The sequence below is a fragment of the Centropristis striata genome, chromosome 6, assembly GCF_030273125.1.
Source record: "Centropristis striata isolate RG_2023a ecotype Rhode Island chromosome 6, C.striata_1.0, whole genome shotgun sequence".
In the NCBI taxonomy this organism is placed as follows: Eukaryota; Metazoa; Chordata; class Actinopteri; order Perciformes; family Serranidae; genus Centropristis; species Centropristis striata.
The window spans coordinates 2,106,939-2,121,674 of NC_081522.1; the positions used below are offsets into that span (position 1 = coordinate 2,106,939).

Here is a 14,736-nt window from a genome sequence, read left to right on the forward strand (position 1 = left end):
TAATGTCCCGTACTTTCCTGTTATGACAATCATTTGATATGTGAGTACACTTGGGAGATTCTGTTCTTATTCTAATGTTATCGTATCAACCAGAGCATCCGCTCAGGATGCGCTATGCTGACTTTCGTCCAAGAAGTTTTCCTTTCCCATGACTTTTAATATTCCACCTGTGTGCTTAGGTAACATTTCAATGTGGATTCACCTATGAATTTATCCTACAGTTCACAATCACCTTTATCACAGAGGAGCAAAGTACACAACCAGAAGAGGCGGGGCAAAGAGTGGAGCTGCACTTTGAATGCAATTCAGCCAGTGTGGCTTTTCTGTTCAGTTCAGTCAATTCCAACATGTTTGCTTCAATAATCCTGCTGTGGCTCTTTCTTGTCTTCATCTTCCTTCAATTCAAAACTCGGAAACCCAAGAACTTTCCACCAGGACCCCCTGTGCTGCCGATAGTGGGGAGCATTCTGAACCTGAGCCTAGAGAACCCCCTGAAGGACTTTGAGAGGGTGAGGAAATTGCTTCCTGACAGTGTTTCTCTTACTATTCCTTAAATTGTGTTGACATTGATGTAATTACTGATATTAGTACATAAAATGTGCCTAAAAGTCCAACACATGGACTTGTGCACACTGTGTAAAGGTTACTACAGGCTAATACTGCCTTCATGTGATTACACAACAGTATTGTCTGTGCAGAGGTGACTACCTTTGCACTTGATCTGTAATCAACCAGTGGTATAGGCCACAATGGGAGTTGTCTAGCATACACATAATACTTGATGAGGTAATATTTGTGAAGAGATGTTAAGAGATTAAATCAAATGGAGGTGAAAGGGTTCATTTTGTGGCATTCAATCCATCAAACAAATCTCTTGATCCTCCCTAATCTACAAACCTCACTGTCATGTCATGTCATGTCATTATTAGCTTGTTTGTATTTCTTTAAACCACTCACAATGATCTTGGGTGGGAGGAGGAGGAGACAGCAAATAAGGCAGGGGAATTTGTTAGAAAAATTGCATGAGGAAACCTTGAAAATTGATAATCTGTCACCAACAGAAAAAACCTCGCCATTTTTCTGCGCAGATCGTTGATGGGAATGAAGAGCTGGAGACGTCCAAGTTCTCAGTTTAACATAGTTTTATTACAATACGTCAAAAAATGTGCATTTTACAGAGATTCTCCGGGTTCAAAAACTCATGTCCCTGAATACAAACAGACGTGTTTCAGTTGGTGAAGTCTGAACCACGTCTCTCTCCCTGAACCCATTAAAATACTAACATTTGTTTACAAAACATGCTGGTCGATTTCCTCCAGGAAGTCCCGCCTTCTTGATCCGCTTGATTCGCCAGTTTTAATCAATACAAAACGGCAATCTCATGCCAGCTGGGCATACGATCTTGCTGCCCCGGACAAGGCCATCCTGACCTGGCTTCTTCTCCAGAACATTCAACAAAAACCTCCTGCCTTGTTATGTCTAACAAAGATATTATGTCATACAGAGCCAAAGGATTTTCACTGTCTAACATAGATTCTAAAAGTCTAAAAAATATGAAACAGACAATGAAATATATGTTATAACATTAACACACAAACATAATCATTGTATCAAAATGATATTGCCTGATTTTATATAAATGCATAGAGACAGACAACAGGGAAGCAGAAATCAAGCATAAAATCCTTTACCAATATAGAAAATAATCAATTATTTTAACAAATTCCATATGAAATGGCAAGCTTATCCTAACAGTCTACATCCAATGAGTCAGCCTATCATGGCAATGTTACTGAAAAGAGACACTGTTTTCCTGCTATCCTTCAAGCACTACCAAACATTTCATCCCAGAAGTCCAGAAATGTCTTTTAAAAGTAGTTACTATCTCAACACTCATTTACACACAGCTCTTTGCCAGATGTACAGGTAATGTATCTATTTAAGATTAATAACTGTAGTATGATGATGGTGAAACAAATTTAATGTTGTTTTAGCCAGTAGTTCTCAACCTTTTTGAGACCCGACCCCCAATTTAACATGCATGTTGTCCGCGACCCCCGGTCTCTGAACAGAATCTCACACGCACAGTTCAGATCACCCAAAAAAGAAACAAAATGACCAAAAAAGGAAACAAAATGATCAAAAAAAGACACAAAATGATCAAAAAAAGACACAAAATGACCAGAAAAGGAAACAAAATTACCAAAAAAGACACAAATTGACCACAAAATGATCAAAAAAGACACAAAATGATCAAAAAAAGACACAAAATGACCACAAAAAAGACACAAAATGACCAAAAAAGACACAAAATGACAAAATAAAGACACAAAATGACCAAAAAAGACACAAAATGACAAAAAAACAACAAAATGACCAAAAAAAGGAAACAAAATGACCAGAAAACACACAAATTGACCACAAAATGATCAAAAAGACTAATACACATTAACACATCAACACTTTAACACAGTGGAGACAGAGCTGACTTCCAAAATGATTTGGCGACCCCCAGAAATCATCTCGCGACCCCAAGGTTGAGAATAGCTGGTTTTAGCCACCAATGTAAATTCATGTTCTGATGTAACACCATGCCTCGTAAATTATTTCCTAAATACAACAGACATATTACATACCTAAATAGCAGCAAGAAGGCCAACTCACAACTGGTTGTGAATCTTTTTGAATCCCACCATTCTCCACATCTGCTGAAAGATCAAAAAGGATTGATTTGTGTTCTCATCCATGCTCTATCACTGTCCCTTTTATGTTCCTCACTTATCAGACACACCAATGTAAATGAACCTGCACTTATATAGTGCTTTTGCGACCACTCAAAGCACTTTACACTACAGACATTCACACTGGTGCCAGAGGCTACCCTAAATGGTGCCACCTGCCACCATTGGGAATTCATTCACACATTGGGAGCAATTTGGGGTTCAGCTCGACATGTAGGCTGCGACGGTCAGGGATTGAACCACCAACCCTTCGGTTAGGGGCCAACCAACTCTACCGACTGAGCCACCGAGCTTGTTTATATTTTAGGTTGTCACTTTTATCCTGCTGCACGCCAAATTTCCCATGTGAGACGATCAAGACAGAGCTAAGTGGGAAAATAATGTGTTTTTGTTCTCTCCCAGTTGAGTAAGACTTATGGAGATGTCTACAGTCTGTTCCTGGGCCCCAAACCAGCTGTAGTCATCAATGGGATGAAGGCCATGAAGGAGGCTATTTTGACCAAGGGTGTGGATTTTGCTGGAAGACCCCAGGACATGTATGTCAATGACACCACCCGACGGAAAGGTAAATGCAATCGGAGAACACTTCCAGTAGTTATACAGTATATGAAAGTGACCAATCTTATGTATCGGAAGATTCTACCATTCAAGCCAAGTTGGCAATGTTTATTTATATTATCAAAATTATTTTAGACCACCGACTGTAATGAAGAGTAACTATAAATGCCAAGATTTCTCGAGATCTTATTTATTGGATATGAGATGATATTGTGGAAGGTTCAAAAGAGGAATTTAGCATCAGGTGGGATTTTGTCCACTTGATTTTGAAGCCATAAAAGCAGCTAAATTGTTAAAAGACATTCGAAATTTCGGAAAAAAGATAAAGTAATATTATTTATATAAAGTAGGATGTCGTCTGCAAATGAGGAAATATAATTAGGGCCACGGGGCAATCGCACCGAGCACTGGTCCCATACAGCAATAGCAGTGTGGATTTTTTCTTCTTCCTCTTCCGGACACAATTTCGTCCCGCTACTAGTCCTACAACTTGAAGAGTTGCAGGACAAATTATATATCAAAACATGCGGTTTGATCGGGATCGGTGTGCTATTACTTTTCTCTACAGAAAAAGTGACTTACGTCACGAAAATGTTGTATTCTGTAGAGAAAAGTAATAGCACACCGATCCCGATCAAACCACACATTTTGATATATAATTTGTCCTGCAACTCTTCAAGTTGTAGGACTAGTAGTGGGACGAAATTGCGTCCGGAAGAGGAAGAAGGTTTCTGTCTTCTCTTTTGAGCAAGCAGCCATGGTAGGTAAGAAATTAGGTTACTGGTTTTCCATGCCTGAAAATATATTTAAGTACTGTGAAGAGTAAATAATAAAATGAAAGAATGCAGATGAGCTTTGGAACAGAACAGAAATAATCACATTTGACAGCAATGTCTTTAATTTTGACGGTAGATTACCTGTAAGCTTAACCTGAGGCTTCCAGACCGTTTGTTACACAGAACCATCTGAGAAGCAGTCATTGGGAACTGTTTGGGAAAGGGTACATACTTCCTTCACACACCGCCTGTGCTGAAATGACTCGGGAGAGGAGCACAAGCCTTCACTTCTGTTCTCTGCTCTCCAGTTCTGATATAACTGATGAATTTGTAGCATCTACGCTAGACCTGGGCATTGGGCGGCCCGCGGGCCACATCCGGCCCGTTGGCTGTCCTTGTCCGACCCGCATGAGGTTACCAAGAAATTAGAAATCAATATAACCGCAGTATTTTTATTTTGAAAAAAATAGCAAACATTATCATTAGCACTAGAGCTAACAAGCACTTTTACTATAGTTAAGACAACAAATATAGCCACTAATATATATGACAGAATAAAATAAACTCTAACAAACCTTGTGTCCTGTCAGTCAGCCACTATAGAAGCCTTTTTCATACTTTATATCAACTTTATATGAATTACGACGCACTTGTTTTTATTTACCGTTCGTTTTTTCATTTAAGGGTTCTACAGGTTATTTCCTGTCACTACCTTTCAAAATGAAAGCACCCGTTTTACACTGGAAAACACCTTTTCAAAATAAAAGCATCACAACATTGTAAAACACCTTGAAAATGTACAAACATGAAAAAACAAGCTATAATACAAAAACATAAATAGGAACCTTGCTAAAGGTCATTTACAGTTGTGTTTAAAATAAATGGAATAGTGATATAGTGATTGGAGTATTTACTACTTTTTACTGCTATACTTGATTTACTCCACATTAACAGTCTCATCATAACATGTGTTCCTATCAGTAGCAGCTCAAAACCAGATAATTTACTGTATTTTATAAAGCGATTAAATTAATATTAAGCAGAATTTAGTTCAGAGTTTTGGTCCGGCCCCTGCAACCTTCGTGGTATTGGTCATGTGGCCCCTTGGGGAAATTAATTGCCCACCCCTGATCTACGCTAACCTTCTTCAGGAGCTGCCACCATTGTTGTTTAGAACGTCGCCTCTCTGTGTCGCCACACATACCGAAACCACACATTTAGTCGCTCCTCACAGGATTCTGATTGGTCAGAACTTCCAGTTGTTCAACTCAAACATATTACTTGAACCCTCGAAAGATGGATTTGCATTCTTGTGATCCCACGAATCTCACAAGATCTTGTGACACAGAGAGAATCCTGCTGCCGTGTAAGGTAACTGTAAGCTCAAACTGTCTGCTCTTTGTCTCACTACACCTTTTGTAGGATTAATTCTGGCAGATTACGGCTCTAGTTGGAGGGACCATCGCCGCTTTGCTCTGATGACTTTGAGGAACTTTGGTCTGGGGAAGAACTCAATGGAAGATAGGATTCATGGAGAGTTGGAGTATGTCATTGACAAACTGGATAAGAGCGTTGGTATGTCCTCTGTGGGTCTGGTTAACTTTAATCAGCACAATAAGAATGACATTATTTAAAATGTTACAGTTGGATTTTGATCATACATTAGTGCCAGGTTGACTTTTGCATTGTGATATTGTTATTTTCCTGTTCTTTGTTGTACAATGCTTTGTCGTACTATAAGATAATATAACATAAGATAACATAAAATCACAAAGGTAAGATATTCCTTTATGGTGAACATTTTGTCTTTCACAGGTAAATCCTTCAGTCCTGAGCTTATGTTTCACAATGCATCCTCCAACATCATCTGCCAGGTTCTGTTTGGAAAACGCTATGAGTATGATGATGAGTTCATCAAAGTGATCGTTCAATGTTTTACTGAGAACGCCAAGCTGGCCAATGGACCATGGGCTATGGTGAGTCAAAGCCTGTTTCTGCTTTCAAAGCTAAACTGTCCTCTGAGACTGTAACAAAATGCTAACTTTAGCATGCTAACATAATGAGGTTTAGCAGGTAATATATCTACCATGTGCACCATCTTAGTTTAGCACATAGCATGCTAGCATTTGGTAACTGGCATCAAACTAAAACTGAGACATCTCTGCATGAGATTTGAAAATGTCATGGAGTCTTTCTTAAACCTAATGCAAAACATCATGTTAACGCAAATGACCAAACACAGCCTAGCTGCCTATTTCACTCCTATTTTCCATTCAAGTGAGATATATGAGGATAAATTGTTTGCTAATCTACGTTGCAAAAAAAACAATGATTTATTTTTTTCCCCACAGCTGTATGACTCTTTCCCCATGATTCGTTGGCTGCCGCTGCCTTTCCAAAAGGGCTTTTCGAATTCTGAGGTATGGTAGATACTTAGATATTTAGCGTGAATATTTATAATAAATCATAAAAAGTCTGATTTAAAAAAAAGATGGAATTGAGCACCCACCCAACTATAGTTCTATCCACTCATCATATATGATATGAAGATTAATGGTAAAATAGATTTGTTTTTCTATAGCCTTACAAGCATATATGGTGAAAGCCAAAGAATGCATTTTCCCGTGAAAAATGTACATAAATTGTAATTGCTGTTGTTTGTTTTTCAGATTTGTCGTAATCTTTCAGCTGATTTGTTGAAAGAACACAAAAAGACTAGAGTTCCTGGAGAGCCACGAGACTTTATTGACTGCTATCTGGATGAACTGGATAAGGTGCATGTTTGTGGAGAGTGTGGGTGTGGGTATGTGTGGAGGGGGGGGGGGGTCAAAAGAGTTCGTCGATCTTTAGTAACATATGTGTATACAAATGAAGTTTGTTTCGTTTCGTATCTGTTTATTTCGGTCAGTACATGTCATCAAAACAAACCAGAAAAAAAAAACATTGATCAAAGTAAACAACATGTAAACAGAGAGAGAAAATTGATAATAGACATTTGGACCGAAAAGGCTGAAGCAGCTTATTACGCCTTATTACCCTGTTTAAAGTAAATTTAAAGATTAGAAATGTACAATCTGTTATTTATCAACAAAAGAAATAAGCAGTCACAAAAGAGAGAAAAGAAAGAAGCTTATTACTCATTACTTTAACATGTATAAATTAATCATCCTATTTTTAAGTAATTTTTTGAAAAAGTTAATGGTATTGCAAGTTTTCAAGTCTTTCTCCAATTTGTTCCATAAATTAACAGCTGTTACCGTGGTGCATGGTGATTTGGTGTTGGTTCTGGTTTTTAACTTTGTAAATATACACTCCCCTCTGAAATTATAATGGCTTTGTCTTAGATTGAACATTTTCTGAATACAGTTGTTGTTAATTTTGAACATAAACTGTGCTGTTTTGAAATCCACCAGTTCATTGAATTTGAGTTAATTTAAATTAATAAATAATTGATTGGTTGGATGCTTATAATTGACTTTGTTTATAAGTCTCATTGCTTTTTTTTGAAGTAGTAAAATTGGTTTGGTGATTGACTTAAATGTGTGTCCCCACACTTCTATGCAATAGGTTATATATGGTTTTATTAGGGATTGATACAAAATTTTTAATGAGTTTGTTGTTAAGATATTTTTACATTTATATAGAATTGCCATAAGCGGAATAGAGCATATCAATCTTATCTTTTGCAATTATAATGTCCGTGTGTTTTAAAACAAAACAATCATTCTCATCATTGCAGCGAGGCGATGGTACTTCCTTTTCAGAAGATCAACTGAGTATCTATGTTCTGGATCTGCACTTTGCTGGGACTGACACTACCTCCAACACCCTGCTTACTGGTTTCCTTTACCTAAGCACATACCCACACATACAAGGTATGTCTGCACATGTAAATCACTTCCATCGAGTCATAAACTGAAAAGGACTGATTTTGTGGAAGGCATGTCAAAATGCTGCTGTGACGAAGGCCTGTCAGTGATTGGGATTGCAGTACAGTAATTAAAGTAACTGTCATTTATTGCTTGTATCCCTGAATAAAGGTTCACCCGTTCACCCACTCTTAGTCATGTCACTGTCTTTACATTTCAATTGTACAGACAATGATTATTTTCTCTCTGCTGTATCTCACAGAGCGCTGTCAGCAGGAGATAGACAGTGTGTTGGGAGGGAAGGATAAGGCCAGCTTTGACGACAGACACAACATGCCTTATGTGCAGGTATGATATGCAAATGTGTTCAAACGAATAACATTGGGTGCCTTAGATCAGTAGTTCTCAACCTTTTCGAGTCGCGACCCCCAATTTAACATGCATGTTGTCCGCGACCCCCGCTCACTGAACAGAATCTCACACGCACAGTTCAGATCACCCAGAAAAGACACAAAATGACCAAAAGAGACACAAATTGACCCCAAAAAGAAACAAAATTACCATAAAAAGACACAAAATGACTAAAAAAGATACAAAATGACTAAAAAATATACAAAATGACCAAAAAAAGACACAAAATGATCAAAAAAAGACAAAATGATCAAAAAAATATACAAAATGACCAAAAAATATACAAAATGACCAAAAAAAAGACACAAAATGATCAAAAAAAGACACAAAATGACCAAAAAAAGGACACAAAATGACCAAAAAAGACACAAAATTACTAAAAACAAAAACACAAAATGACCAAAAAAAAGGGACCAAAAAGACTAAAACACATTAACACATGAACACTTTAACACAGTGGAGACAGAGCTGACTTCCAAAATGATTTGGCGACCCCCAGAAATCATCTCGCGACCCCAATTGGGGCCCCGACCCCAAGGTTGAGAACCGCTGCCTTAGATAAACTGAAATCACTGCATGTCAACCACAGTTTTATGCTTTTGCCAGGTTACCAGCATATTGCAAGTTTATTGATCTGTGCATTTGTGGCTGAGCATTTTACAGCCTGCATCGGCTTCAACTCAAATAAAGCCAAAAGACATGTTGTCTAAATGTCTCCTCATCCAGGCTGTGACCCATGAAGTGCAGAGAGTCGCCAACACTGTTCCCCTCAGCGTCCCCCACTGTACCACCAAGGACACGGAGCTCATGGGATATTCCATTCCCAAGGTAAAAACAAACTGGTTTTAACCCTTTGATGCACAACATGGGTCTAAAGTGACCCGACAGAGTTTTTATGTTCTATATCTTTGCAATAAATTATTTTCATCATTCAGTATTCCAGGTTTCCCTCAATTAGTTTGTTTTTGATCATCATTCATGCTAATTTCATGTTTTCCTTTATTATTTTTTAAATAAAATTCCTTTTTGTGTCACTACTCTTTGAATGCACAACATGGGTCAAAAATGACCCATATCCATTTTTAGGTCAGTAGCTTGCTAAGCTAATTACTTAGCTAACTTCTTGGCTAAGTAGCTTGCTAAACTAACAACTTAGCTAACTTCTTGGCTAAGTAGCTTGATAGGCTAACTACTTAGCTACCTTCTTGGCTAAGTATTTAGCTAAGTAGCTTGCTAAGCTAACTACTTAGCTAACTTCTTGGCTAAGTAGCTTGCTAAGCTAACTACTGAGCTAACTTCTTGGCTATGTAGTTAGCTTAGCAAACTACTTAGTCAAGTAGTTAGCTATGTAATAATACAAAAAGGTTTTTTCTTCATAGTATGAGAGACAAAATGGAAATAATGCTCTGTTGTTATCAAATACAAGATATTTAAAGACTATTTGGAATATTCAATCATAAAATAAGTTCATATCAAAAGATAGAGCACAGAAACACACAGCAGTATTCAATAACATGGGAATGAATGCGGGTCATTTTTGACCCATGTTGTGCATGAAGGGGGGTCAATATGTTGTGCATCAAAGGGTTAAAACAAGAAAATCTGTGATTGGATGTCTCCATCATCATCTATGGGGGTGCAATCAAGAAAAAGTCAAAACGTTTTTACTTTTATATCTACTCTGGTTTAATGGACATGCCTTGCACACAACAGCTTTTTAGTCTAATGCACCTTTGCCATTGTGGTGAAAAGGGAGCTGAGCCAGAAGGCAAAGCACATCATTTTTCTAGTTTCAAATCTCATTTATGGTCATTAGCTTTGGGGAGTGTTCAGAACAATGAGACCGCATATCAAAGAGCTGATAAGATGTTCCTTCGTTGGGTGGCTGGGCTCAGCCTTAGAGATAGGATGAGGAGCTTAGACATCAGCTCTTGCATTGAAAGGAGCCACTTGAGGTGGCATCTGGTAAGTAGGCCTCCTGGATGCCCCCATTAGAAGTGCTCTGGGCACATTCAACTGGTAATAGGCTGGGGAGTTGGCTTGAAACACAGCAAAAGAGATTATAAATCTCATCTGGCCTGGGAATGCCTCCGGCTCCCCCAGAGGGGGCTGGTAAACCTTATTAGGGAGAGGGATGTCTGGAAAACTTTGCTGAGCCTGCTGCCAACAATGTATCATTTGTGAGTTTATATTTCATTTTTATTATTTTTTAAAATTACTCACCTGGAAAGCATTACATTATTTGTTAGTACTCTATTAGTCAGGACATTTTATTACATTCATTAATTGTCGAATTATTACATTATTAGGGGCAATCGCACCGAGCACTGGTCCCAATAGCTGTAGGGACCAGTGCTCCACAGAATATGAATTTTTCGCGACATAAGTCGTGAAAAACTGCCCAAAATTTTGCATTGAAATGAATGGGACAGCTGACAAAAAATGAGCGAAAAAGAACAATAATTGGAGATTTTTAAACGTCTACTTCTCCGCCATAATTTCACCTAGAGACTCCATTTAAACTTTAAACAGTAGACACAAGTCTTGTGTATCGGTGTATTAATCCACATTTCAATAGGTCATATAGTTTTTTATCAATCCCTGTTCAATGACCATGATCATTTTTGGAGAAATTCTGAGATTATAATGGGTGTGTATTGCACGGAATGTTCGTGTCACAGTGTGTGACATCATCACCAGAGTGTAGAGGGAGAGAAAAAACTGTCAAAAAATAAATTTGAAAACTGTGCTCCAGGCTGCAAATTCCACTCTACAGAAATAATTTATACATAGAAACGTAGGAAAATTAGTCTTCTCCCTCACAATCCTCTGGTAAAGCTGTCAGAGTTATAGTTTGGGCGTACGACGCAGAGATGCTCCACCAACACCACCAACAGCCTCATTGGCTCCCATATTAAAAACGCAGGAAGATTTCTGAAAAAGTGAGATGGAACAGTTTTTTTTAGATCGCTCTAACAAAGCTATTTTTTCATTTTTCTGGGAAAAAAACATATGTAGACGTTCAGGGAGAACTCAGGGCGCTCAAAGTGAAGTCGGATCAATAATAGGTATTATGGTTTTGCCAAAAATGCTTTCTGTTCGAGGCCAGAAATTCCAGTCCACCTCTGGCTGCTGTCACTCTTTCGGAACATTAACAGATGTCAGTTAATTCTGTTGATTGCTTTGATCTGATTGCCTTTGATCTTTGATGTGATTACAGTTACAGATACACACACACACACATGTGCGTAAGCGCGCACACTCCTCACACATGCATACACATGCTTCAAACACACACACACACGAACACACACACACACACACACACACACACACATTTGAGGTTCAAGGGCATAGTTTGAAATCTCTGTAGAATCTCATCATAGTGTACACACACCGGCAGTAGCCCCCGTGGCCCTTTCAGAATTTCCCCAGAGGAAATTTTCTAGTTGGGTTTTATTGTACTTTCAAAAATGGTTAAGTGCCTCATGCCCTTTCCTCTTTTTCTCCTCAGGGTACTCTGATCATCCCTAACCTGACCTCAGTGCTGAGCGAGGAGGGACAGTGGAAATATCCCAATGAATTCAACCCTGAGAACTTCCTCAATGACCAGGGAGAGTTTGTGAAGCCAGAGGCCTTCATGCCTTTCTCTGCAGGTATGAGAGCATTAAAAAACAAACAGCATGTGTCTCATTCTATCACACCTGCAGGGTGGGTTTAATCAAAGTTTTACAGATAACTTTGAGGTCTTTTTATGTCTCAGGTCCTCGAATGTGTCTTGGAGAGGGTCTGGCTCGCATGGAGCTCTTCCTCATCATTGTGACTATGCTGAGGAAGTTTAAGTTCACCTGGCCTGAGGATGCAGGAGAACCAGACTACACTCCGGTCTACGGAGTCACTCTGACTCCTAAACCTTATCACATGAAAATCCAACTCAGGGAGACGCAGTAAGGCCGTCTGCAGACACACAAGCTGTCACTATGTCTTTGCCTGGTCAGCTTCCTGTTCACAGCAGTCACCAGCTGAATGCTTACAAGGACAGCTAACAATACACATAGTGAATTATTATGTCTGCTTAGGTTACAGGCTGTAATGGGCTATTAATTTACTATGAATTTAATTAAGTAGATGTAGACTGACCCGTTACTCTCCTCTCAGGAGGATTGATCTCATTCAGCAAGAGCCCCAAATCAACAAATGTTCACTATGACAACGCCCTCTAGTATGAATGATTGAAGGAGGAAGCCATGGGATTTTGTTGTGATGTGGTCTGAATGGAGCGGCGGTGGGAGTGGATGGATGGTCAACAAAACATTGGACTTTCACACAAGAGAACACAGTTTGTTTTCCAATACCAACCAACAAATCAAAGTGTTTTTTATTCTAAAGATGCACCACTTTATCCCAATCCCTAACCTTGTGTTATTCCTCATCTCAACCCAAATCATTAAGTTTCCCTAAAACCTAGGGATGGGTACCGAATTCGGTACTTTTATAGGTACCGACCGAATTCCGTCGGTACTACCGAGTACCGATTCATGTAAAATCAAACGGTACCATGTTTCGGTACCTAAACGGCGTTACCTTTAAACTGATCATTGATTTCAACCTGTTTTCATTTAACGTCTTTGATTAACAAGCGCGCTGATGATCGCACTATTTTTTTATTTTTTTATTTACCTCCTCGTCTGGTCCTGTCTGCTCACCGCGGCCACTAGCTGCTGCCCTCTTCCACCCCGGCGTAGAGACCAACAGCCGGCTCTAGGCCTGCTAGCCGCCAGCTGCTATCTCTCCAATGTCTCTACCCGGGCTTGGCCTTCGTCTGCCTCCAGATTGGACCTTCCTTACTCCGTTTGCTCTCTCCATTCTGCTGTAGACCAGTCATTAACAGCTAGCAGCTAGCTGCTGCATCTCCGGTCCTCCACTAATACTCCGCTCTTCAACTCAGGAATATTACCTGCCACTTTACTCCAAACTGCCTCGCTGAAATTAAATCCCTCGGACTCCTGCGTCATCCTCGATATGTGCACAGAGCAGCCCGACTCAACTTTGTTTATTCCAACCACGCCATGGCCACAATACTGTCTGACCGGTGCTGCGCAGCACAGCTACGACGTCATCACAACAAATCACACGTGCACTTGCAACTTTTTTTTTTTTTTCTCCTCCGTGCACTTGCAACCAGAGCGCTCCTCTGCATTCTTTGATAACACTGCAACCTTCATGTTACAAAATGCACGTTCACTCAACAATAAAGCACTGCTCATCCTGGATTTTATATTGTTTTGATATATTTTTTAAAGTTTATATTTTGAGAAATAAATTGAAAAAAATAGATTTTATTATTAAACAAATTAACATTTATTACCACATAAACAAACGCAAAAGTACCGAAAATTGGTACCGTTGAGTACCGGTACCGATTCCCAGGTACCGGGTATCGGTTCAAATGTGAAAGGTACCCATCCCTAATCTCAACCCAAATCATTAAGTTTCCCTAAAACCGAACTAAGTTGTTTTGTACCTAAATCCAACCATAGCATTGTGACAGGTACAGTTCTGGAAGAAATAAACAAATATAAACACTTCTATGGGACATTTAAGGCGGCTTGGAAAAACAGTGTGTGTTGTTGTCTAATTTGGAGGACTTGATATGTGTGCTTAGCACTTAACTATTTATTCAAATGACATGCTTTAGCATGTAATTGATTTATATCGGACTGATATGATGGAGGCCATTATGGCCAAATCTATCCTTTTAGTCAGGTGTCTTGTAACAGCATGAAAATGATGTGTATGAGTTTTTAAAAAGATCGTATCTGTCTTGTCTTGTATCTCTGTTTTTGCTGCTAGACTGTACGTTAACCCTTTGATGCACAACATATTGACCCCCTTCTAATGCACAACATGGGTCAAAAATGACCCTCATTCATTTCCCATGTTATTTAATGCTGCTGTGTGTTTCTGTGCTCTATCTTTTGTTATCAACGTATTTTATGATTGAATATTCCAAGCATTCTTTAAATATCTTGTTTTTGATAACAACAGATCATTATTTCCATTTTGCTTCTCATACTTTATGAAAAAAAAGTTTTTGTATTATTACATAGCTAACTACTTGACTAAGTAGCTAGCTATTTAGCCAAGAAGTTAGCTAAGTATTTAGCTTAGCAATCTACTTAGCTAAATACTTAGCCAAGAAGTTAGCTAAGTAGTTAGCTTAACAAGCTACTTAGCTAAAAAAAATGGATTTTTAACCCATTTTGTGCATTAGAAGGGTAGTGACACAAAAAGGGATTTTATTAAAAAATTAATAAAGGAAAACGTGAAAATTAGGATGTATGATGATTATAACAAACTAATTGAGGAAAACCTGGAATA

General features: G+C 38.7%; 1 protein-coding gene across 1 annotated transcript; it reads left to right on the forward strand.

The window, feature by feature from the left end:
* Positions 1-294: 294 nt before the first annotated feature.
* On the forward strand, positions 295-13,673 carry LOC131972765 (cytochrome P450 2F2-like). The gene is made up of 11 exons (XM_059334477.1): positions 295-509; positions 3,144-3,306; positions 5,498-5,650; positions 5,891-6,051; positions 6,427-6,495; positions 6,745-6,849; positions 7,815-7,950; positions 8,207-8,292; positions 9,082-9,183; positions 11,870-12,011; positions 12,119-13,673. The coding sequence occupies exons 1-11, from the start codon at positions 348-350 to the stop codon at positions 12,304-12,306; spliced, it is 1,467 nt and encodes a 488-aa protein (XP_059190460.1). The 5' UTR covers positions 295-347; the 3' UTR covers positions 12,307-13,673.
* Positions 13,674-14,736: the final 1,063 nt, after the last annotated feature.

Excerpts from the sequence above, each read along its gene's own strand:
- LOC131972765 (XM_059334477.1), top strand. The coding sequence starts at position 348 with ATGTTTGCTTCAATAATCCTGCTGTGGCTCTTTCTTGTCTTCATCTTC. Across the intron at positions 5,651-5,890 it reads CAAACTGGATAAGAGCGTTG|GTAAATCCTTCAGTCCTGAG; the intron begins GTATGTCCTCTG and ends TGTCTTTCACAG. Across the intron at positions 12,012-12,118 it reads CTTCATGCCTTTCTCTGCAG|GTCCTCGAATGTGTCTTGGA; the intron begins GTATGAGAGCAT and ends TTTATGTCTCAG.